At 44.7% G+C, this 24,383-nt stretch overlaps 1 protein-coding gene across 1 annotated transcript in view; it reads right to left on the bottom strand.

Annotated features, from left to right (window-relative positions):
* Window positions 1-23,641, bottom strand: part of LOC106589345 (rho GTPase-activating protein 22-like) — a 35,166-nt gene extending 11,525 nt beyond the window's left edge. Inside the window, exons 1-3 of the mRNA XM_014179189.3 lie at window positions 23,432-23,641; window positions 12,073-12,272; window positions 10,395-10,482 (exon numbers count right to left, since the gene is read on the bottom strand). Coding sequence (XP_014034664.1) covers window positions 10,395-10,482; window positions 12,073-12,272; window positions 23,432-23,474 — 331 coding nt within the window. The 5' untranslated portion in view covers window positions 23,475-23,641. The remainder of the gene's footprint in view (window positions 1-10,394; window positions 10,483-12,072; window positions 12,273-23,431) is intronic.
* Between the last annotated feature and the right edge of the window lie 742 nt (window positions 23,642-24,383).

Here is a 24,383-nt window from a genome sequence, read left to right as displayed (position 1 = left end):
AAACTGCAGTGAAGGTCATTTTTGATGATAGTGATTCCCTCTGGTAGGTAAATGTCAGACTGCCCACTGTGCTTGTGGATGGATGGATCCTTAGTGGAAGGGAGGGGAGATAAGAGATGAGTTTTACTGTGAAAAATATGTTTCTTCTTATCTGGGTGCCATGGTATAAAGTACATAAGTAAAAATACTTTGAAGTACTACTTAAGTATTTTTGGAAGGTATCTGTACTTTACTTTAATATTTATGTTTTAATATTACTCCACTACATTCCTAAAGAAAATGTGTACTTTGTACTCCATTACATTTTCCCTGACACCCAAAGGTACTAGTTACATTTAGAATGCTCAAGCAGGACAGCACTCCTTCACCACACCTATCAATATAACGCATTGTCATCAGTGGAGGCTACTGCGGAGAGGATGGTTTCCATGTGGTTGATACCATACATTCCACTCCATTCCAGCCATTATTATGAGCCGTCCTCTCCTCAGCAGCCTCCACTCGTTGTCATCCCTACCGTGTCTGATCTGGCGGATACACTAAACACAAATACTGAATTTGTAAATGATGTCTGTGTTGGAATGAGCCCCTGCAGTATGTCAATTGAGTGCTTTTTACATCACTGTACTTAAGCACATTTCAAAACAGATCATTTAGACTTTTGCTCAAGTAGTATTTTACTGGGTGACTTCCTCTTTTCCTTGAGTCATTCTCTATTAAGGTATCCATTTTACTCAAGTATGACAATTGAGTTCTTGCTCCACCACTGACCGTGTGAACATAGTTAACTGACTGGGAGGTGCAGACACCTGCAGTTAGTGATAAGCAGCGGCGTTGTGTGTCTTTGTGTGTGTGCGTGGTCACTGTCAGTGTGAATAATGGTCCAGATGATTGTTCTGAGGATTGGGAATTGATGAACCCCTGCTGACATTTGTGCAGGAGGTTTTATGAAGTGCAGCACACGTGTTGTGTATAATGTTTCCCAAACAACTGTGTGTAGGGTCACCATGGAGAGGGAACGTCATGATACTTCTGGCATATACTACGTTTCTTTTTTTAAATGTATTATAGTATGTACATTTTGTAATAAAACATGTCCTCTGGAGCAGCTATGATTGGTTGTAGAACATGCCCTATATTGTTTTCTACCAACCTTTGTTGGATAATCAGAAAAGCTTGCCCTTCAAATGAAAGGAAGGACATTTCACAAAACCTGAATGCAGTACGTCATACAACAACAGAACACCACGACCAACAAAATAAAACACTTTTTTTTTTGCCACTCTAGCTCCCCTACAAAGTAAACCTTTTGTTGTGGTATGGCATACTGCATTATGGACAAAACAAGTGAAATCCACAACAGACAGATGAACATCATTAGCCCATAGCTGTTCAATATAATTACAATACATTACATGCACTCAAATGACATTAATTGACATTTACAATATAACTCTAAAAAGGTAGCTAGCTTTACCTTGCAGGTGTTCCTGTTTGAGCCTGGTGGGCTTACAGCAGGCCAGCCCCATTCCCATGATTCACTGAGGGGAGCTGGCAGTGCTACAGCTGGGGCATGAATAGGGTACGTGCTGCCCTCCTGGAGGTCGTGTATCCTTATCCACACGCAGGTACTACTGGGCAGGCGGTGCCAGTGAGGCATGCTCAATGCCAGGAAAAACAAGCCCCGAAAAACAAGTCCCACTTCTTCCTGTTCTTCATTTATAAATTCTCTCATTCACTAACATGGGCAGTAGTAGTTATCTCTATCCCCTGGTTTCCCTAGGGAGAGGCAGATACCAGAGGAGGAGTGTACGCTAATCTCTCCTTGTGTGCCCTGGCCTTGCTCTCCCTCTCCCTCCCTGGCAGTGTGCTGTGTGTGGAGTGATTAGAGGGCTCCTCTACCCTTCCTTACCAAACAAACCTCTCCAGTCCACACACACACACTCTCTGGAAAACGAACAGACGTTGCGAATCAATTGGGAAGCCTCTGATTGGCCAGATTTGTGATGGTGATCTATAGTACACTCGTAGAAAAGAAGGGTTCCAAAAAGGGTTATTCGGCTGTCCCATAGGATAACCCTTTTTGGTTCCAGGTAGAACTCTTTTGGGTTCTGCATGGAACCCATTATGGTTCTACCTGGAACCAAAAAGGGTTCTTCAAAGGGTTATCCTAAGGGGGCAGCCAAAGAACCCTTTTAGGTTTTAGATAGCACCTTTCTTTCTAATAGTGTATGAGTCTAAACTGCAATGACCGGTATAGGGACAAAGTGGAGTCGCAATTCAACGGCTCAGACACGAGACGTATGTGGCAGGGTCTACAAGCAATTGCGGACTACAAAAAGAAAACTAGCCACGTCACGTACACCGATGTCTTGCTTCCAGACAAACTAAACACCTTCTTTGCCTGCTTTGAGGATAATACAGTGCCACCGACGTGGCCCGCTACCAAGGACTGCGGGCCCCCCCTCTTCTTCTCCGTGGCTGACGTGAGTAAGTCAATTAAATGTGTTAACCCTCACAAGGCTGCTGGCCCAGACGGCATCCTCAGAGCATGCGCAGAGCAGCTGGCTGGTGTGTTTACGGACATATTCAATCGCTCCCTATCCCAGTCTGCTGTCCTCACATGCTTCAATATGGCCACCATTGTTCCTGTACCCAAGAAGGCAAAGATAACTGAACTAAAGGTGTGCGTAATATTCTGCCATCATTCTGCCATCATGAAGTGCTTTGAGAGACTAGTCAAGGATCAAATCACCTCCACCTTACCTGCCACCCTAGACCCCTTCGGTTTGCATACCACCCCAACAGGTCCACAGACGATGCATTCGCCATCACACTGCACTCTGCCCTGTCCCATCTGGACGAGGAATACCTATGTAAGAATGCTGTTCATTGACTACAGCTAAGCACTCAACACCATAGTACCCTCCAAGCTCATCAGTAAGCTTGAGGCCCTGGGTTTCAACCCCGCCCTGTGCAATTAGGTCCTGGACTTTCTGACGGGCCGCCCCCAGGTGGTGAAGGTAGGAAACAACATCTCCACTTCGCTGACCCTCAACACTGGGGCCCCACAAGGGTGTGTGCTCAGTCCTCTCCTGTACTCCCTGTTCACCCATGATTGCGTGGCCATGCACGCCTCCAACTCAATCATCAAGTTTGCAGACGACACAACAGTAGTGGGCTTGATTACCAACAACGACGAGACAGACTAGAGGGAGGAGGTGAGGGCACCCAGAGTGTGGTGTCAGGAAAACAACCTCTCACTCAACGTCAACAAAGCAAAGGAGATGATTGTGGACTTCAGGAAACATAGGGAGCGCCCCCTATCCACATCGACGGGACAGTAGTCGAGAAGGTGGAAAGTTTTAAGTTCCTCGGCGTACACATCATGGACAAACTGAAATAGTCCACCCACACAGACAGTGTGGTGAAGAAGGCGCAACAACGCCTCTTCAACCTCAGGAGGTTGAAGAAATTTGGCTTGTCACCTAAAACCCTCACAAACTTTTACAGATGCAGAATTGAGAGCATCCTGTCTGGGCTCTATCACCACCTGGTACGGCAACTGCACCGCCCTCAACCGCAAGGCTCTCCAGAGGGTGGTGCGGTCTGCACAACGCATCACCGGGGGCAAACTACCTGCCTTCCAGGACACCTACAGGACCCGATATCACAGGAAGGCCAAAAAGATCATCAAGGACAACAACCACCCTAGCCACTGCCTTTTCACCCCGCTACCATCCAGAAGGCGAGGTCAGTACAGGTGCATCAAAGCTGGGACCGAGAGACTGAAAAACAGCTTCTATCTTAAGGCCATCAGACTGTTAAACAGCCATCATTAACACAGAGAGGCTTCTGCCTACATACAGACTCAAATCATTGGCCACTTGGCCACTAATAAATGGATCACTAGCGTCACACCTGCTCCCGCTCTTCCCCCCTAGCGCTCGAGGGCGCCAGGCTCCCCAGCATTGCGCACTCCTGCCATTATCATTACGCACACCTGCCTTTCCCCTGTCACGCACAGCAGTGGTTATTGGACTCTCCTGGACTCAATTACTTCTGTCATCACCTTCCCTATACCTGTCTTGTTCCCTGCTCTGTTCCCTGCTTCTACATTAATGTCCATATGTCCTTGTATACCTGTGTGCTGACGCTGTTCCTGTCTTGTTTCATGTCTGTTCCCGATTAAATGTTTGACTCCCCGTACCTGCTTCTCATCTCCGGCGTCGGTCCTTACAACTAGTCACTTTAAATAATGGCACTTTAATAATGTTTACATATCTTACATTACTCATCTCATATGTATACTGCTCAAAAAAATAAAGGGAACACTTAAACAACACAATGTAACTCCAAGTCAATCACACTTCTGTGAAATCAAACTGTCCATTTAGGAAGCAACACTGATTGACAATAAATTTCACATGCTGTTGTGCAAATGGAATAGACAACAGGTGGAAATTATAGGCAATTAGCAAGACACCCCTAATAAAGGAGTGGTTCTGCAGGTGGTGACCACAGACCACTTCTCAGTTCCTATGCTTCCTGGCTGATGTTTTGGTCACTTTTGAATGCTGGCGGTGCTTTCACTTTAGTGGTAGCATGAGACGGAGTCTACAACCCACACAAGTGGCTCAGGTAGTGCAGCTCATCCAGGATGGCACATCAATGCGAGCTGTGGCAAGAAGGTTTGCTGTGTCTGTCAGCGTAGTGTCCAGAGCATGGAGGCTCTACCAGGAGACAGGCCAGTACATCAGGAGACGTGGAGGAGGCCGTAGGAGGGCAACAACCCTGCAGCAGGACCGCTACCTCCGCCTTTGTGCAAGGAGGAGCAGGCGGAGCACTGCCAGAGCCCTGCAAAATGACCTCCAGCAGGCCACAAATGTGCATGTGTCTGCTCAAACGGTCAGAAACAGACTCCATGAGGGTGGTATGAGGGCCCGACGTCCACAGGTGGGGGTTGTGCTTACAGCCCAACACCGTGCAGGACGTTTGGCATTTGCCAGAGAACACTAAGATTGGCAAATTCGCCACTGGCGCCCTGTGCTCTTCACAGATGAAAGCAGGTTCACACTGAGCACATGTGACAGACGTGACAGAGTCTGGAGACGCCGTGGAGAACATTCTGCTGCCTGCAACATCCTCCAGCATGACCGGTTTGGCGGTGGGTCAGTCATGGTGTGGGGTGGCATTTCTTTGGGGGGCCGCACAGCCCTCCATGTGCTCGCCAGAGGTAGCCTGACTGCCATTAGGTACCGAGATGAGATCCTCAGACCCCTTGTGAGACCATATGCTGGTGCAAGACAATGCAAGACAATGCTAGACCTCATGTGGCTGGAGTGTGTCAGCAGTTCCTGCAAGAGGAAGGCATTGATGCTATGGACTGGCTCGCCCGTTCCCCAGACCTGAATCCAATTGAGCACATCTGGGACATCATGTCTCGCTCCATCCACCAACGCCACGTTGCACCACAGACTGTCCAGGAGTTGGCGGATGCTTTAGTCCAGGTCTGGGAGGAGATCCCTCAGGAGACCATCCGCCACCTCATCAGGAGCATGCCCAGGCGTTGTAGGGAGGTCATACAGGCACGTGGAGGCCACACACACTACTGAGCCTCATTTTGACTTGTTTTAAGGACATTACATCAAAGTTGGATCAGCCTGTAGTGTGGTTTTCCACTTTAATTTTGAGTGTGACTCCAAATCCAGACCTCCATGGGTTGATAAATTGGATTTCCATTGATTATTTTTGTGTGATTTTGTTGTCAGCACATTCAACTATGTAAAGAAAAAAGTATTTAATAAGATTATTTCATTCATTCAGATCTAGGATGTGTTATTTTAGTGTTCCCTTTATTTTTTTGAGCAGTGTATATACTGTACCTTATACCATCTATTGCATCTTGCCTATGCCGCTCGGCCATCGTTCATCCATATATTTATATGTACGTATTCTTATACCATCCCTTTAGATTTGTATGTATTAGGTAGTTGTTGTGGAATTGTTAGATTACTTGTTAGATATTACTGCACTGTCGAAACTAGAAGCATCAAGCATTTCGCTACACTTGCATTAACATCTGCCAACCATGTGTATTTGACCAATACAATTTGATTTTGTAATCATGTTGTGGATCACACTCTGCTGTTGGCTAGCTTGTCCTACTAACCCATTTTTACAGTTGGCCTTGGTGTTTTCCCTTCGCTTTAAGTGACCAGAAAGAGTGATGTGTGTAGGTTTGTTGCTAGCCTAAGGGTCACAGTCACGTCACCACAAGACCCATCTATAGATCCATGGAAATCCTCCATCACAAATTCCAGCATGTTGTCCATAGACTTAAACCAACAAAACAGCGCTTAGCTACTTTCCATTGCAACACCGTCTGGGGTCATGAAGTGAGCCATTGTTGTAGTTACTGACAGTTTATGCATATCAGGTAAGGAGAGCCCACAATGAAGCTCAGATTAAAGGGAGGCATTCATGAATATTGTTGACTTTTTCAACCTGGGTCACATTACTCAGGTAAACAAGATCACATGCTTTTCTACTGCTAGTGCCACAGGATAATATGCAAATGTCAGAGGGCACTAAGAAAATAGTTTCATACTGTATACAAAGATCTTGTTAGTACCCTCATTCAATGTTCTGAGCCAGCGGGGTGCTCTGTAAGCAATGAGCTGACAACTAGCTAATCAGAAGTCGTGCAAGCCTAGAAAGACAGGACCACTGTTCTTTGTCTAAAGCTGTATTCCCTTCTAGCAAACAGCTCTTCTTTATAAGGCTGAGCTTTTCTGCAAGGCTTGGACTGGTGCTGGGGGTAGGGGACAGGCTCCAAGTGTGTGTGTGTGTGTTTGCACTGGCTAAACAAGTAGCCTGCAATAATTAATTAGCTGAAATTGTCTTGTTTACCCAGGCTTGTGTGTGTGTGTGTGTGTGTGTGTGTGTGTGTGTGTGTGTGTGTGTGTGTGTGTGTGTGTGTGTGTGTGTGTGTGTGTGTGTGTGTGTGTGTGTGTGTGTGTGTGTGTGTGTGTGTGCACCATCCTTTACAGGCTGTTGTTTCCCAGCTGGTTTTATGGCTAGAGACCAACACAAAAGGAAGCTTAGCCTTGAGTAGCCCCTTAAGCACAGAGTGCATTTAAAAACCACAGATTATTATAACTGTTTCCTTACTCTGATAGGCTTTCAGTAATAGCCACATAGCTGCTTCAGTTTAAAGGATATTGAAAAGGGTTGTTGGATTTGGCTACGTTTTGGTTCATTGCTTTCTTGGTCCCAAGGATATTAGAGGGAAAGGAAGCAGGATATTATACCTTTAAAATGTGTGAGGGCTCCCTAACCAGTTTAATTGTAGCCTTGGATATGAGGATATGAGAGGTGCTATCAGATAGGTTAATTTGGTCATACAGGAAATCTATCACCGTAGATGTTCCTGAGGAAATTAGTGGCAATGTATCATGTATCAATGCATCATCTCTTGCCAAATTTTGGAGGGGAAAAAAACAAGCTAGGCATATTTGTACCCTTGATGAGTTAATGTCAATTTGCAGGGGCCTTCGCTTGTCTTTCATTTGGACAGGGCAAGGACCTTAAAGTGTCCACATCAAACACAACCTGCAAGGATGTTTATTGGCAGAGGTCATGCATAGAGAGAGTCAGTGAACTGAGTCCCAGGAACACCCTAGTGCCTAGCCTTGCTCTGAAATAGGGCTGCACGATACGGGCCAAAAAATCAAATAGCATTTTTTTTAACCAAATATTGTGATTACGATTTCACCTGCGATATAGGTCTAAACACTTGGGCAAACTGTTGGAATCATAGAAATAGAATTAGTAAATAAAAAACTAAGTGGAAGGCATCATTGTTCTTGTTTGTTACAATCTTTTGACTGCATTTGACTTAACAGAACCGCATGCAAACTTATAGTGGATCTAACAGCTAGGACGATGAACTGCACCGCTTGAGTGACAGGGGGCGCGGTTTAGTGTGTGTAAGAAACAGCCATAGGAGGGAAAAACAACTGAGTAAACTATAAAAGTGGATGTCAATGTGTCAATGTTGCAATTTCGATGTGAATTAGAATAACTGAGCAGGATGACGTGATGTGGTAACAGAAGACAAAAGACGCTCAGACGGATTTCTCACAAGTGCTAGGAGAATTATACAGAGAGTAACCTCAGAGGTCATGGGCTCTCTAACCCCCTAGATGGCACATTCAAAAGCCAAATTGGCCAATGAATTGCAGGCACTGCTCTTTCCCGAAACCGATTCTGAATGGGATAGTATGAATGAGCACATAGGACCATCAGTCCAGAGTGGATCTGACTCCATATGGAGATATTTTGGGTGATGTGGGTGAATGTAGTGGTCCCTCTTGACCTACTGTAAGAAGTATACAAAAAGCTTCCCCGCGCCTCTGTTGAAACCTTACAGTAATATTTGTTTACCATGATCCCTTGTTTCCCAACCCCATTACCAGAGTGGATCTTTATCGTAAATGCCATAGTCAACCTGAGCACTCAGGGGTTGTTTATTTCAAAGCTGAGAAGCGAAAAGCTTTCATTTAAGCTGAGTAAGAGAGAAAGCAAGAGGGAGAAAAAACACCTAGTCTCTCTCAAGGGCCTGAGAATTGAATATCTTCTAATGAGCATGTAGGGGCTGAGTTGGGTTTGAGAGTGAGAGACTTCTAAAGTGCACAGCCCTGATTGAAATGCAGTCCCCTTTCCATTATGTTCTTGCTGTCCCACTGTTTAAATGGTCTTCAGAAATGGCCTTGACAGCCTGTGTGCTGCCTGGCTAGCTCATCCACACGTAACCTGTAAAGGCTGATTGGGGTCACACTCTCCTGCAATATTTACTCGCCATAAATAAAAAACACAGAGACCCACTGGCCCGTCCGCTACAATACACAGTGGGGGAAGAAAAAAAAATCACTGTGCAAATAACGTTTTACTGAGTGATATACAGTAGCTACCTAGTACCACAGAATTAGGAATTCGAATTTAATATGATCTCTTTGCCTAGCTCACTCTGAGTGACTTTAATTGAAAATGACCATGCGGCTGTATTGAGCGCAACCAATAGCGTGAAGAGTTGACTGCGTAGGGTCTTTCCAGCACACTCGCCCCCAGGCAAAGCTGCGCATTGTCCGTGTACATGTAACAGTATTGCTTCCGTCCCTCTCCTTCGCCCCAACCTGGGCTCAAACCAGGGAACCTCTGAACACTTCGACGACAGTCACACGCAAAGCATCATTACCTATCGCTATTGCAGAGCAAGGGAAACAACTAATTCAAGGTCTCGGAGTGAGTGACGTCACCTATTTAAATGCTACTAGTGCCCACCGCTAACAAGCTAGCCCTTTCACACCGGTTACGTTTACCTAGATGTCAACCTTAACAGACTCCTGATCGTCATGAGAACCAGCTATTGGGGTCAGTATGCCTGGGCAAGATTAGAATATTCTCTCTTCTCTCTTCCCTGTATTAAAATGTCATTCTCCAAGGAGGTGGCATCCATACTGATGCATTAATGTGTTCTTAGTGATTAGTTCTGATTCTGAAGTCTTGGTTTGGAGATTCTGTCACGAAAGAGATTAACATCCACAGGGATGCAATTCTTAGGGGGTGATATACTGTTTCCATGACATAGACTGACCAGGTGAATCAAGGTGAACGTAATGATCCCCTATTGTTTTCACCTGCTAAACTCACTTCAATCTGTGTAGATGAAGGGGAGGAGACAGATTAAAGAAGGATTTTAAGCCTTGAGACAATTAAGACATGGATTGTGTATGAGTGCCATTCAGGGGGTGAATGGGCAAGAATTTTTTTTATTTAAGTGCCTTTGAACGGGGTATGGTAGTAGGTACCAGGCGCACCGGTTTGAGTGAGTCAAGAATTGCAACACTGCTGGGTTTTTCACACTCAACAGTTTCCCGTGTGTATGAATTATGATCCACCATCCAAAGGACATAGCGCCAACTTTACACAACTGCGGGAAGCATAGAAGTCAACATGGGCCAGCATCCCTGTGGAACGCTTCTGATACCTTGTAGAGTCCATGCCCCGACAAATTGTTCTGAGGGAAAAAGGGGGCGCAACTTAATATTAGGAAGGTGTTCCTAATGTTTTGTACACTCAGTGTAATTGCAGTGTATTGCATGCAAGCTTATCTACCAGTCAGTATGGCATCTGTGTCCTGCATCTCCAGTCTCCATTGTGAAACATCAGCATTGCCCCCTGCTGGCTCAGTGTGGTATTGAGGAAACTGCAATACGCTAAATATCCTCCTCATAAAATCTTGAGTCAGACATGTGCAGTGATGCCTGACTGACAACACATGTATTTTCTGCTAAAGGAGGAGAGGGTTTGGTGTTGATGGATTATCTCACCTGGAACGATTTCAAAAAGATGTCTCCCTGGTTCTTCTGGGTTGGCGGTGAGCTCGTTCACCTGACAGCCCTGCAGAGGTATGCAGCCCTGGAATAAACAAACACAGAATCCATTCAAAACCAAATATTAACAATACCTCAGTGAGATTAAACTCTAATCGGTTAAATCACAAATATTGATCAAATCCTTATGAGAACATTAGGGTAGAAAATAGATGGAAGATCTCTCTATCTATCTCTTTCATTTCTTTCAGGATGAAGATGTACAGATTATTGAATGGAGATCAATAATAATTAAACAACATAATCAAGGCCTGTTAATTTAGAGACTACTCAGAAGGAAAGCCGGTCTCATTCTACCAGTCTGGCAGCATCCCTCATCATCCCTCATCAAACAGGATGGGATCTGCCAAACCAGAGATCAAGCTGTCCACAGTAGTCGTCATGGCAACAAATTGGTAGAACGTTGGGGCAGGGCTAGCAGCCCAGCAGAGCTCCCAAGGGTACAATGTGCCATGAATATGGGGACAAATGACTGAGGAAAATTAAGACGGAAATCAAGATCTGAGATTATTCTCCCTTCAGAAGATGTCTTGTGGCAACCTTTGTGGCTCTAAACACCAAGCCATTCCTTAATGGCTTGCTCTACATGATAAAAAAATGGCTATAGATTGCCTACATGCAAATTCCCTTCCTTCAGTTATCATTTCCTTTCATCTCAGTGCGAGATCTTGCTGTGTGAATTGCTTACACAGCCCCCTGCTCCAATTTCTATTGATTAGATGGGGAAAAAGCGGACAGATTGACACTTTCACACACATCCTGGTTACCGTGCAGGGAGGGGCGTGTGTGTGTGTGTGTGTGTGTGTGTGTGTGTGTGTGTGTGTGTGTGTGTGTGTGTGTGTGTGTGTGTGTGTGTGTGTGTGTGTGTGTGTGTGTGTGTGTGTGTGTGTGTGTGTGTGTGTGTCTGTGTGTCGAGAAATCAATACTGGCTGGATGACTATTGACAGCCTGTGATTAAAAGGTGCCTGTCAAACCCTTCAGTCATTCAGCCAGGCCTTAATGCAGAGCTTCTCCAGCCTGAAAGGCCTCGATGGTATGCGTGTGTGTGTGTGTGTGTGCGCGCGTGTGTGTTGGGGAGACAGGTCTGCATTTGAAAGGAAGCCGGTCAAGTGGGAACGCCTGTGGAAATCAATGGAGGTGCTTGGATATCAGGCCGGGAATGTAAGAAGATGATCACTGAACACTGGAAGCATTGGGCCACCGACTACCGCCTGCTGTCTTTTGTTGGATCACTTCATTACCCTTTCCTGGCTTGATGCTGTGTGGTGGTCCTGAAACAATTGTCTGCCTGATTACCGCATAGCTCTTTCATGACCACGCCAAAATGTCACGATCAAAATTGAGCAACGGTATCAAAACAATGTTTCATCCTGATTTTCCCTCTAGGCAGGGCACGGTGGCAATGCTATCTATCCATGCTAGGTGGTGATATAGACAATTCATTTAACCTGTTTTCCTAAGCAACGGATGGAAAACCACAGCAAAGTATTACTGGAGAGGATCTGAACTAGCCACAGCAGCTGCTATAGCGAAAGTCCCACATTAAACCAAATAAAGGACTTCAGCGAACCTCTGCAATGAACCGAAGAAGAGCTTAGGTGTGAATGTTCAGTACCTGTGGCTTGGTCTCCTCCTCGTCTTTGTAGAAGTAGAGCTGGTCAGAGCGCAGGACAAACCATTTTAGCTGCCAGTTCTTCATGATGCTCCTCTGTTTCTTCAGCCAGCCGGCCTTCAGAGCCCCCTCCTGGAGACTGGGGGAGGACGGGCGGATTGGGCCCCGGGACACATCCCCCATCACCATGCTCTTGGACCGGGCTGGAGAGTCGAGACACACACACACATACACACATGAATACAAATACACACATAAGCAGGGAGGGAGACAGGCAGAGAGGGAGACAGGCAGAGAGGGAGACAGGCAGGGAGAGAGATAGGCAGAGAGGGAGACAGGCAGGGAGGGAGACAGGCAGGGAGGGAGACAGGCAGGGAGGGAGACAGGCAGAGAGGGAGACAGGCAGGGAGGGAGACAGGCAGGGAGGGAGACAGGCAGGGAGGGAGACAGGCAGAGAGGGAGACAGGCAGGGAGGGAGACAGGCACATACACATAGTGTGTGTCAGCTCCAGGGTTGCCATGGTGAGGCAGACACCACACACACCACGTCCTGCCCTGGAGCTGAGGCTGAGGCCCCCTTCCTCCCCTGGGTAGAGGTGGCTGGAGACCCACCCGGGGCACAGAGAAGAGAGGAAAGGCCTCAGGTGATCTAAGCGATTCATTTAAAGCCACTGGAAGAGAGTTATTGTCTGTTCTGACAAACCAACAGAACCAGGAACCAGTTTGAACTGTGATAATAAGACCTCCTGGGATTGACTCTGGGTTTTAGTGTAACGTGAGCTCAGTCAAGGACTGTTTCAGATGCAGTTTATAGGCTTCCTATGTCTGGAGGCTCTGAACTCACACACTGTCCCTGTATCAGTGTCAGTCTGTCCTTTATGCAACGTAATTCATGAAATTAGCTTGATACAGGACACACACAAGATTACTTAATACAGTACAGCATGTGCAGAAAGTAAAATCTGGTCTTTACTAGTCCATGCATTAATCATGACATTTTACAAAATAAACAAAAACCTGATTTCAGCTTCTAGAGACCTGACCATCCTGAGAGAGTAGTCATTCAGCAACACCTCCCACAGAGCCAAACAGCAGCAAAGGCAAACAAGACAAGCAATTTGATGATCATGTATAATTTATAGGAATCAATCCTGCAGACATCCTCTCTGCTGGACCTCCTGTGTGACACACTCAGGATCATTGCTCAGCTTAGAGGGGGAAGGGAGGATGAAAATCAATGTTTACTCTTCCCTTTTCTCTCTTATTCTCCCTTTCTTCTCCTTCTTACGATATGGGATGGGTATGGACGGCCAGGAGTTCCTCACGTGGTCAGGTAAAACTCCCGACCCTAAGGATGGGGAACGCTATAGTATAGGTATGATGCAGACACCCTGGAAAGACCGTTCCCAACATCTCCCTGGCATCACCCACCATGTTTTATTGGAATTAATTCATAGTTCTAACTTTCCATTCAAATCAAATCTCAAATCAAACCTACATTTACAGTCATTGTTTATTATACTCTGTGGTTATGGGTTGGGCTGTGGCTCCTTTGCCCCCCAGCACCGGACACAACATAGCATGGCTACCGTAGCCTAGTCGTCATGGCCCCGCTCCACTCCTACTGCCATGGCTGCCTGCCTGGCTCCCTTCCTAATGGGTTACACTCATCAGAGGAGCAGGGGCCGTATATCACATTAACCATTTCTCTCTCTCTCTCTCTCTCTCTCTCTCTCTCTCGCTCTCTCTCTCTCTCCCTCCATCCCCTGTTTCTGGGTGCTCTGCTGGCCCCACTCAATCACAGCCCTGTGTGCTTCTCTGGAAGCCTTATTAGAGTAAGTACATACTGTACACACACTAGTGTTGAATATTCTCCCGGTATTTTACAAATGTTCCATCGCGAGAATAAATCACTTTTCTCAATGGCTAACCCAGTTCTTCCCACCAAAACCGAAAGTGACATTCAAAAGCATTATAAAGCTTATAAAGCTTTGATCGAAAATTCAAGCCTGATGAGCCATACATTAAATACATTTTGTGAGCCTACATTGTGCCGTTATCCAATATATGATAGGCCTATAGGCTACTGCACATTTTGCACGACAGAAAAACATATAAGGCCATAGATGTAGCTTGCTATATGCTCTCCTGGGTAAATAAATGAAACTAGCTCCAGTAGGCTGATCTTTTTGAGTGTGAACTGTATTACTGTACTGTATTATACTGTATTATATGGACTGGAATTACGCACATCGTTCAAACCACGATAAAGCAGGGAGTGAACATGCGATTCTGGTGCAGCACATGAGACCTACAAATTTACAAGTATTGGCTAGCAAATTTGACTTTAATTTTGAAATATAATAGGGCCTATTCGTATAATTAGTAGGCTGACGCATAAATACCTTTCATAATATTGTATTTCCCCTAATGTTATTAGCATACCTCCTCTTTCTCTCTTTGTTGTTCATTCCTTCCTTGTGTTCAACAGTTAAATGAAATAAGTTTTGTTGTCCTTAACTGCATCATTCTAATGACATCCTTGAATAAATATAGGACTAGAATTAGATGCAGAATTCTGTCACTTCTCTTCAGGAAAATTGAAAGGTCATGGGTCTGAAGAAGTAGCTGCTATAGCCTACTGCCATCTCACCTTCGCTCTTCTTTCAAACTACCCGAGTTCTATTAGCTGCTGTATTTAACATTCAGCAAACTTGCATCCCTTTTCAAATAATGTATTGGTATAAAAAATGCAAAAAAACATTATGTCCAGCAAGCTATTCTAGTCTAGCTTTTCCTTCATGGGACTTCATTTTTTAAGGAAAAAAGCCAACGGAGCACAGCTGCATATTGCGCAAGAGACAGAGGCTCTAAGTTAGAAGCTTATTATGCTTAACCCATCATTAATTAGCTAAATATAAAGCTAATACTGCATTGAATGTATCACCTGAAAGAGATAGGCTAAGACATCGATATATTGGGCTATTATTTCAATCTAGAACAGGTTTATCCATTTTGGATGCAATTTGAATGGAGGAGACCCCCGAAAGCCAGATGGATATGGATAAATTAGACGCGCATTCAGTCTTTATACTACTGTAGAATAGACTATGCTGCAGCAGATGTAGGCCTAAAAAGAAAAAAAGTTGCCATGATGAGATGATACTGCGCTCCATACTGAGATGCCTGTCTGTCCCCACACTGAACGTTGATGATTCATCGTACAGACGCCGTAGAGAAGACAGATTTAAACATTGAATACAATTTAACAGTTCCGTTTTACACCATGCTGTTCATAAAAATAGTTTATTATAATTTACTGGTTTCTCACAGTTATTTATCCCGGGAAAAGGGAGTGGTTTTGGGTGGTAAATCCAGGTAAATCTCGGTAACCGGGTTCACGCCATTCATCTCTAACACACACCCGTCCTGGAGGGTCAATCACGTGGACTGGGATATGTTCCAGGTAACCTCAGACAACAACATTTACGTATACACTGACTCGGTGAGCGAGTTTATTAGCAAGTGCATTGGTGATGTTTACCCACTGTGACTATTAAAACTGTGGATTGATGGCAGCATTCGCACAAAACTGAAAGCGCAAACCACTGCTTTTAATCATGGCAAGGTGACTGGAAACCTGACCGAATACAAACAGTGTAGCTATTCCCTCTGCAAGGCAATCAAACAAGGAAAGCGTCAGCATACAGTAGAGACAAAGTAGAATAGCAATTCAACGGGTCAAACACGAGACGTATGTCGCAGGGTCTACACTCAATCACGGATTACAAAAAGAAAACCAGCCCTGTCACGGACATCGACGTCTTGCTCCCAGACAAATTAACCAACTTCTTTGCTTGCTTTGAGGACAATACAGTGCCACTGACACGGCCCGCTACCAAAGCCTGTGGGCACTCCTTCACCGCAGCCAACCTGAATGAAACATTTAAGCGTGTTAACCCTCGCAAGGCTGCCGGCCCAGACGGCATCCCTAGCCGCGTCCTCAGAGCATGTGCAGACCAGCTGGCTGGTGTGTTTACGGACATATTCAATCAATCCCTATCCCAGTCTGCTGTGCCCACATGCTTCAAGATGGCCACCATTGTTCCTGTTCCCAAGAAAGCTAAGGTAACTGAACTAAATGACTATCGCCCTGTAGCACTCACTTCTGTCATCGTGAAGTGCTTTGAGAGACTAGTCAAGGATAATATCACCTCCACCCTACCTGATACACTAGACCCAGTCCAATTTGCTTTTGGCACCAATAGGTTCACAGACGATGCAATCGCCATCACACTGCACACTGCCCTATCCCATCTGGACAAGAGGAATACCTATGTCTTGACCCCGCCCTGGGCAACTGGGTCCTGGACTTTCTGATGGGCCGTCCCCAGGTGGTGAGGGTAGGAAACAACATCTCCACCCCGCTGATTCTCAACACTGGGGCCCCACAAGGGTGCGTTCTCAGCCCTCTCCTGTACTCCCTGTTCACCCATGACTGCGTGGCCATACACGCCTCCAACTCAATCATCAAGTTTGCAGATGACACTACAGTGGTAGGCTTGATTACCAACAACAACGAGATGGCCTACAGGGAGGAGGTGAGGGCCCTCGGACTGTGGTATCAGGAAAATAACCTCTCGCTCAATGTCAACAAAACAAAGGAGATGATTGTGAACTTCAGGAAACAGCAGAGGGAACATCCCCCAATCCACATCGACGGGACAGTAGTGGAGAAGAAGGAAAGTTTTAAGTTCCTTGGCGTACACATCACGGACAAACTGTAATGGTCCACCCACACAGACAGTGTGGTGAAGAAAGCGCAACAGCGCCTCTTCAACCTCAGGAGGCTGTAGAAATTTGGCTTGTCACCTAAAACACTCACAAACTTTTACAGATGCATAATTGAAGAGCATCCTGTCGGGCTGTATCACCACCTGGTACGGCAACTCCTCTGCCCACAACTGCAAGGCTCTCCAGAGGGTGGTGCGGTCTGCACAACACATCACCGGGGGCAAACTACCTGCCCTCCAGGACACCTACAGCCCCTGATGTCACAGGAAGGCCAAAAAGATCATCAAGAACAACAACCACCCGAGCCACTGCCTGTTCACTCTGCCATCATGCAGAAGGCGAGGTCAGTACAGGTGCATCAAAGCTGGGACCGAGAGACTGAAAAACAGCTTCTATCTCAAGGCCATCAGACTGTTAAACAGCCATCACTAACTTAGAGTGGCTGCTGCCAACATACAGACTCAAATCTCTGGCCATTTTAATATATTTAATAAATGGATTTAATAAAGGTATCACTTGTGACTTTAAATAACACCACTTTAATAATGTCTACATATGCTACATTACTCATCCCATATGCATATACTGTATTCTATACCATCTACTGCATCTTGCCTATGCCACACGGCCATCGCTCATCCATATATTTATATGTACATATTCTTATTCATCCTTTTACATTTGTGTGTATGAGGTAGTCGTTGTGAATTTGTTAGATTACTTGTTAGATATTACTGCCCTGTCGGAACTAGAAGCACAAGCATTTTGCTACACTTGCATTAACATCTGCTAACCATGTGTATGTGACCAATAAAATTTGATTTGATTTGATTTGGTTTGACCGTAAGCATGGTCGGTAGAGACTCGTTTGAGCTCTTTTGTTTTAATGTCGCAATTGGTGTATTGTGAGATCTCAAACATCGTCTCAAATATCGTCTTAAATGAAACTATAATGACAAAGTCTTTCATTACTCTATTCATAATTCTGTCATTCCAGCCAGATGTATTTCCTCAGTGGCGTTTCAGACATAACACACCGTGGGGTTGTGGCGTCTCTAAACAGACATTTTGGGGAAGCCTCATGAGTCTTGTTTTCCAGTTTCCACACTGCCCTTTCAAATTCGACTCTACTGGAAGAACCCAAGTAGGTCCAAGAGGAATGAAGGAATGATTTGTAAATGTTGCCATAGTAGTGCACACTCTTAGAAAAAGGGGTTCCAAAAGGATTCTTCGGCTGTTCCCATAGGACAGGTATTCCCAAACTGGGGGTACGCGCAATGCCGTCAGGGGTACGCCAAATAAAAATGTGATTCACATTTTAAAAAAACTATAATAATATGAATTGTTTTTATTTTTTTGTATATTTCTTTTTCTTCACATTTTCAAACAGTCAATTTATATTTTCCAACAGGGCTATACATTTGGAAGTGTTTTGTTTCTCGCCTGAGTAGCCTCGTTTCACTGCCAAAAATAACATTAAGCCATCTAGTGTTCAGCGCAATAACAACACAATGTCAAATACAGGTAGCCTAGTCAAATAATTAACATCCAATCACATTAACCGTTACTCTCTCGTGGGAATAAGTAAATGGAATTCCACTAACGGTCCATATGTAGCCAAACGTAGCTGCTGCTCATGTTGGTATCTGTACTGTCATGGCGCAAAAGCCATGACAGGGAGACATAGTGGAATGGTAACGCGCGTGCAAGCAGTTGCTCCCAATGCCACTTGAGTACACTGCAGCATCCACCGAGAGTCTCTGCTGCCAAGGGAATGCCTGACAGCTTGAAAGACGTTTTGGACACTACAGTAAAAATGGTTAACTTTGTTAAAGCAAGGCCCCTGAACTCTCGTGTATTTTCTGCACTATGCAATGATATGGGCAGCGACCATGTAACGCTTTTACAACATACAGAAGTGCGCTGGTTATCGAGGGGCAAAGTATTGGCATGTTTTTTGAATTGAGAGACAAGCTTAAAGTTTGCATGATGACGAGTTTCTCACACGACTGGCCTCTCTGGGTGATGTTTTTTCTCGCCTGAATGATCTGAATCTAGGATTACAGGGACTCTCCGCAACTATATTCATTGTGTGGGATGAAATTGAGGCTATGATTAAGAAGTTGGAGCTCTTCTCTGTCTGCATTAACAAGGACAACACACAGGTCTTTCCATCATTGTACAATTTTTTGTGTGTAAATTAACTCAAGCCGACGGACAATGTCAAATGTGATATAGCAAAGCACCTGAGTGAGTTGGGTGCGCAATTACACAGGAACTTTCCCGAAACGGATGACACAAACAACTGGATTCGTTATCCCTTTCATGCCCTGCCTCCAGTCCACTTACCTATATCTGAACAAGAGAGCCTCGTTGAAATTGTAACAAGCGGTTCTGTGAAAATGTAATTTAATCAGAAGCCAGTGCCAGATTTCTGAATTGGGCTGCACTCACAGTATCCAGCCTTGGCAAATCTCGCTATTAAGAGTTATGTGCATCCTTTCAAGCACACCCTTCTCATTAACCTGTGGTGAGTTATTCATTGGGGTGGCATGTAGCCTAGTGGTTAGAGCAGTGGACCAGTAACCGAAAGGTTGCTAGATCAAATCCCTGAGCTGGAAAGGTGAAAATCTGTTGCTCTAACCCTGAACAAGGCAGTTAACCCACCCACTAGGCTGTCATTGTAAATAAGAATTTGTTCTTAACTGACCTGCCTAGTTAAATAAAAAAATCATAATTTTCAATGAACAAATATGGTTTTATACATAAGATGGTTAAATTAAGAGCAAAATTATTCATTATTATTTGTGCCCTGGTCCTATAAGAGCTCTTTGTCACTTCCCACGAGCCGGGTTGTGACAAAAACTCACACTCATTCTTATGTTTAATAAATGTATCGTATAGTGTGTGTGTGGCAGGGTTACAATGATGGCAAAAAATAACATTTGAGAGTGCCCTGACCTTGGATGCTAGAGGGTGTCCGCAGCTGGAGTTTGAATGTTTGAAGGGGTACAGGACTATAAAAAGTTTGGGAACCACTGCCACAGGAGAAGCCTTTTTGGTTCTAGGTAAAATCCTCTGTAGAAAGGGTCCTACATGGAACCCCAAAAAGTTCTACCTGGAACCAAAAAGGGTTCTTCAAAGGGTTCTCCTATGGGGAGCATCTAGATAGCACTATTTTGTTTTCTAAGAGTGTAATGTAGTTTGTATAAAGCCCGGGGGTAGGCAACCCTGGACCTGGAGTGCCGCAGGCCCTTCATGTTTTGATTTAACCGACCTAGAAGACCAGGTGTGTTGATCAATCAGCTCAGTTGGTCAGGTGAGGTGCCAAGTTGGAACGAAATCCTGCAGTACCTGCGGCACTCCAGGGACAGGGTTGCCTACCCCTGCTATAGACTATATCCAGTCACTGTTGTTAATTAACTTTTGAGATGTGGATTCATCATCACATGGTATGGCTGTATAGTCCTCTCTCGAAAATCAGAGAACAGCTATCCATTAACCTGTCACAATGCGTAGACTTATCAGCCAGGGGATAAATTACCTGGCTCTTTTCTCCAAGCACGGAATCCATTTGAGAAATTCCATTTAATGAATCTGGTTGCTGTGTGATGTATGATGTATGGGAAGGAGGTGGTGGAGCTACAGGTGCATCACTGGATAATTCCCACTGACTCTATCTGCTGTTGATGAATGTATTAACCCATTGAGAATCAGTGGAGAGTTTGCGTTGCCTAAGAAACTGTAGTAGGCATCAATCGGATTAGGGGGAGGGGGGTGTGAGTACTGTGCCGTGATGTTCAGCTGCATTGAGGTGTAACACTGCTGTGCTGGTGTGTGTGTACTCTGTGTTTTAGTGATGGGGGAAAAAATTGATTAAAATTACATATCGCAATATTATATTGGACGATTTTATATCAATCCTTGACTCCGAGGTAGCGCTAGCTGGCGCTAGTCGGCTGTCCCTGTGCTTGTTCTCCATCTTCTTTTAAAATATTGGGTCAACATGATTTCAGCACTTTTATTTCCATGACTGATCAAAACTCGTTTTTTCATGCTCTCTCTTGTACAGTGAGCAATATGTTTGGAACATCAAATTGCAATAAAATTGCAGTATTGAATCGCAATCGTGAGAATCGCAACTTATATAATAACGGCACCTCAGCATCGTGATAATATTGTATCGTGAAGTCCCTGGAAATTCCTAGCCCTAGTGTGTACTGTATCTACAGTGAGGGAAAAAAGTATTTGATCCCCTGCTGATTTGTACGTTTGCCCACTGACAAAGAAATGATCAGTCTATAATTTTAATGGTAGGTTTATTTGAACAGTGAGAGACAGAATAACAACAAAAAAATCCAGAAAACCGCATGTCAAAAATGTTATAAAATGACTTGCATTTGAATGAGGGAAATAAGTATTTGACCCCTCTGCAAAACATGACTTAGCACTTGGTGGCAAAAACCTTGTTGGCAATCACAGAGGTCAGACGTTTCTTGTAGTTGGCCACCAGGATTGCACATCTCAGGAGGGATTTTGTCCAACTCCTCTTTGCAGATCTTCTCCAAGTCATTAAGGTTTCGAGGCTGACGTTTGGCAACTCGAACCTTCAGCTCCCTCCACAGATTTTCTATGGGATTAAGGTCTGGAGACTGGCTAGGCCACTCCAGGACCTTAATGTGCTTCTTATTGAGCCACTCCTTTGTTGCCTTGGCCGTGTGTTTTGGGTCATTGTCATACTGGAATACCCATCCACGACCCATTTTCAATGCCCTGGCTGAGGGAAGGAAGTTCTCACCCAAGATTTGACGGTACCTGGCCCTGTCCATCGTCCATTTGATGCGGTGAAGTTGTCCTGTCCCCTTAGCAGAAAAACACCCCCAAAGCATAATGTTTCCACTTCCGTGTTTGACATTCCTCCTCCTCCAAACACGGCGAGTTGAGTTGATGCCAAAGAGCTCCATTTTGGTCTCATCTGACCACAACACTTTCACCCAGTTGTCCTCTGAATCATTCAGATGTTCATTGGCAAACTTCAGACGGGCATGTATATGTACTTTCTTGAGCAAGGGGACCTTGCGGGCGCTGCAGGATTTCAGTCCTTCACGGCGTAGTGTGTTACCAATTGTTTTCTTGGTGACTATGGTCCCAGCTGCCTTGAGATCATTGACAAGATCCTCCCGTGTAGTTTTGGGCTGATTCCTCACCGTTCTCATGATCATTGCAACTCCACGAGGTGAGATCTTGCATGGAGCCCCAGGCCGAGGGAGATTGACAGTTCTTTTGTGTTTCTTCCATTTGTGAATAATCGCACCAACTGTTGTCACCTTCTCACCAAGCTGCTTGGCGATGGTCTTGTAGCCCATTCCAGCCTTGTGTAGGTCTACAATCTTGTCCCTGACATCCTTGGAGAGCTCTTTGGTCTTGGCCATGGTGGAGAGTTTGGGAATCTGATTGATTGATTGCTTCTGTGGACAGGTGTCTTTTATACAGGTAACAAACTGAGATTAGGAGCACTCCCTTTAAGAGTGTGCTCCTAATCTCAGCTCGTTACCTGTATAAAAGACACCTGGGAGCCAGAAATCTTTCTGATTGTGAGGGGGTCAAATACGTATTTCCCTCATTAAAATTCAAATCAATTTATAACATTTTTGACGTGTTTTTCTGGATTTTTTGTTGTTGTTATTCTGTCTCTCACTTCAAATAAATCTACCATTAAAATTATAGACAGATCATTTCTTTGTCAGTGGGCAAAGATACAAAATCAGCAGGGGATCAAATACTTTTTTCCCTCACTGTATGCTGTATATTCTGTTGCATAGTATGTGTGTGTATGTGTGTCTACTACAGTGCCTGTAACTCATCTGTCAGTAATACTACTGTCAATGCTGTGTAGTATACTACAGTAGTGGGCTTTCTCATCCCAAAACCATGGTAATGTACTTCAAAGGCATGATCATGGGGAGAGTGAAACAGCTGAGATGTGGGCTATTTAAAGAGATTACCATGGACCAGGAAATATATTTAAATGGACCAGGACTCGAAAATTGTATTTCTTCCTGTGTTTTGTTGAATGAATAAAAATAAGCAATTTACATTCCAATTACAAAAGCTATGCAGAGAATGTACGTATCTTAAAACCACAAACCTAATTGAGTCTATTTTATTTTTTATATCTTTTAATGAATTAATTCATCCATTTAGTTTCTAATACGCTCTCAATTTGATCTTATCTTAGAGAGAATAAGAGAATACGGATTGCAAAGTCAACTCTCTATATCTAGTACTGTTCATCATTTCACATTAACGCTCATGAAATCTTCTCACACCTGCATCATTTTGTCATTCACATTCTAGTGTCAATGCCGCGAACATCAAAAGCAGCAACTGACAGACAAGCATCTGGTCAGCATCATCAAGATGAAACAGGAGATGATGTCATTGACAGCATCATAGTAGAAAGATCTATGTGTACCGCCCATGTGCTCCATTCACATACAGTATATAGCAGTAGTGTGGTTAGATAGTAGTGGTAGAGAAAAGAAAACACCGCTCTCAGCTCGCTCACCTCTCTTGGTCTGTCTGATCTTGGGACTCAGCATGGCTGTCATCGCTGGAGGACGACGCTTTCGCCTCTCAGCATGTTCATTCGTCCGTCCGGCACCCCACCCCTCTCGTTTTTCTCTCTCTATCCCTCGTTCTCAACACACCATCCTCTCCTGCCTATCCTCTATTCTCTTCTCTCTCCCACTGACCTTCTGCAGTAGGCAGCACCAGCAGCAGCTGCAGGCTAGGGGGCTGGGGCTGAAGGGGGAGGGATCCCTTCTCCTTGCACACGCTCAGTGGCTTCCACCCCTCCCTTCTACATTATTCATCGCCGGGGAGACCACGCTGGTGGGTAGGGGGGAGGGAGGGTGTATCTCATCCCACTACTACTATGCCACACCGACCGGTAAATGCCTGTTTGTGATTAGAATGCCCTTCCCATCGCAGGTTCAATGGGGCTGAAACACACAAGAAGGAGAGCTGCTATTTCCCTGTCACTTCCTCTCTCTATGGCTGGGAGTTACCCTCTTGAATGGTTAAAGCCGTGTGCTTCTAACTTTTTCACTAATGTTCTGTCATTTTCTCTCTTTCTAGCTTTTTCTTCCTCTGTCTGTGTTCTTCCTTTTCCTTCTGTTTCTCTCACTGGTGTCTACCTCTTCCTCATTATGTCGTTTACGAAAGTTCAATCAGGAAGTCTAGTCTGAATGCCTGTTTAACTTCATCAAGTAGCATAGCATAATTCACTCTGTTTCCTATTATACAAATCAAATCAAACTTTATTTGTCAAATGCGCTGAATACAACAAGTGTAGACCTTACCGTGAAACGCTTACTGACAAGCCCTTAACCAACAGCACAGCACAAGAAGATTTAAGAAATTATTTCCCAAATAAATGAAAGTAAAAAATACAAATAACAAACTAGGCTATATACTGGGGGTACCGGTACCGAGTCAGTGTGCAGGGGTAAAGGTTA

Source organism: Salmo salar, chromosome 28 (genome assembly GCF_965601325.2).
Source record: "Salmo salar chromosome 28, fSalSal1, whole genome shotgun sequence".
Lineage (NCBI taxonomy): Eukaryota > Metazoa > Chordata > Actinopteri > Salmoniformes > Salmonidae > Salmo > Salmo salar.
This window is presented reverse-complemented; position numbering and strand designations above follow the sequence as displayed.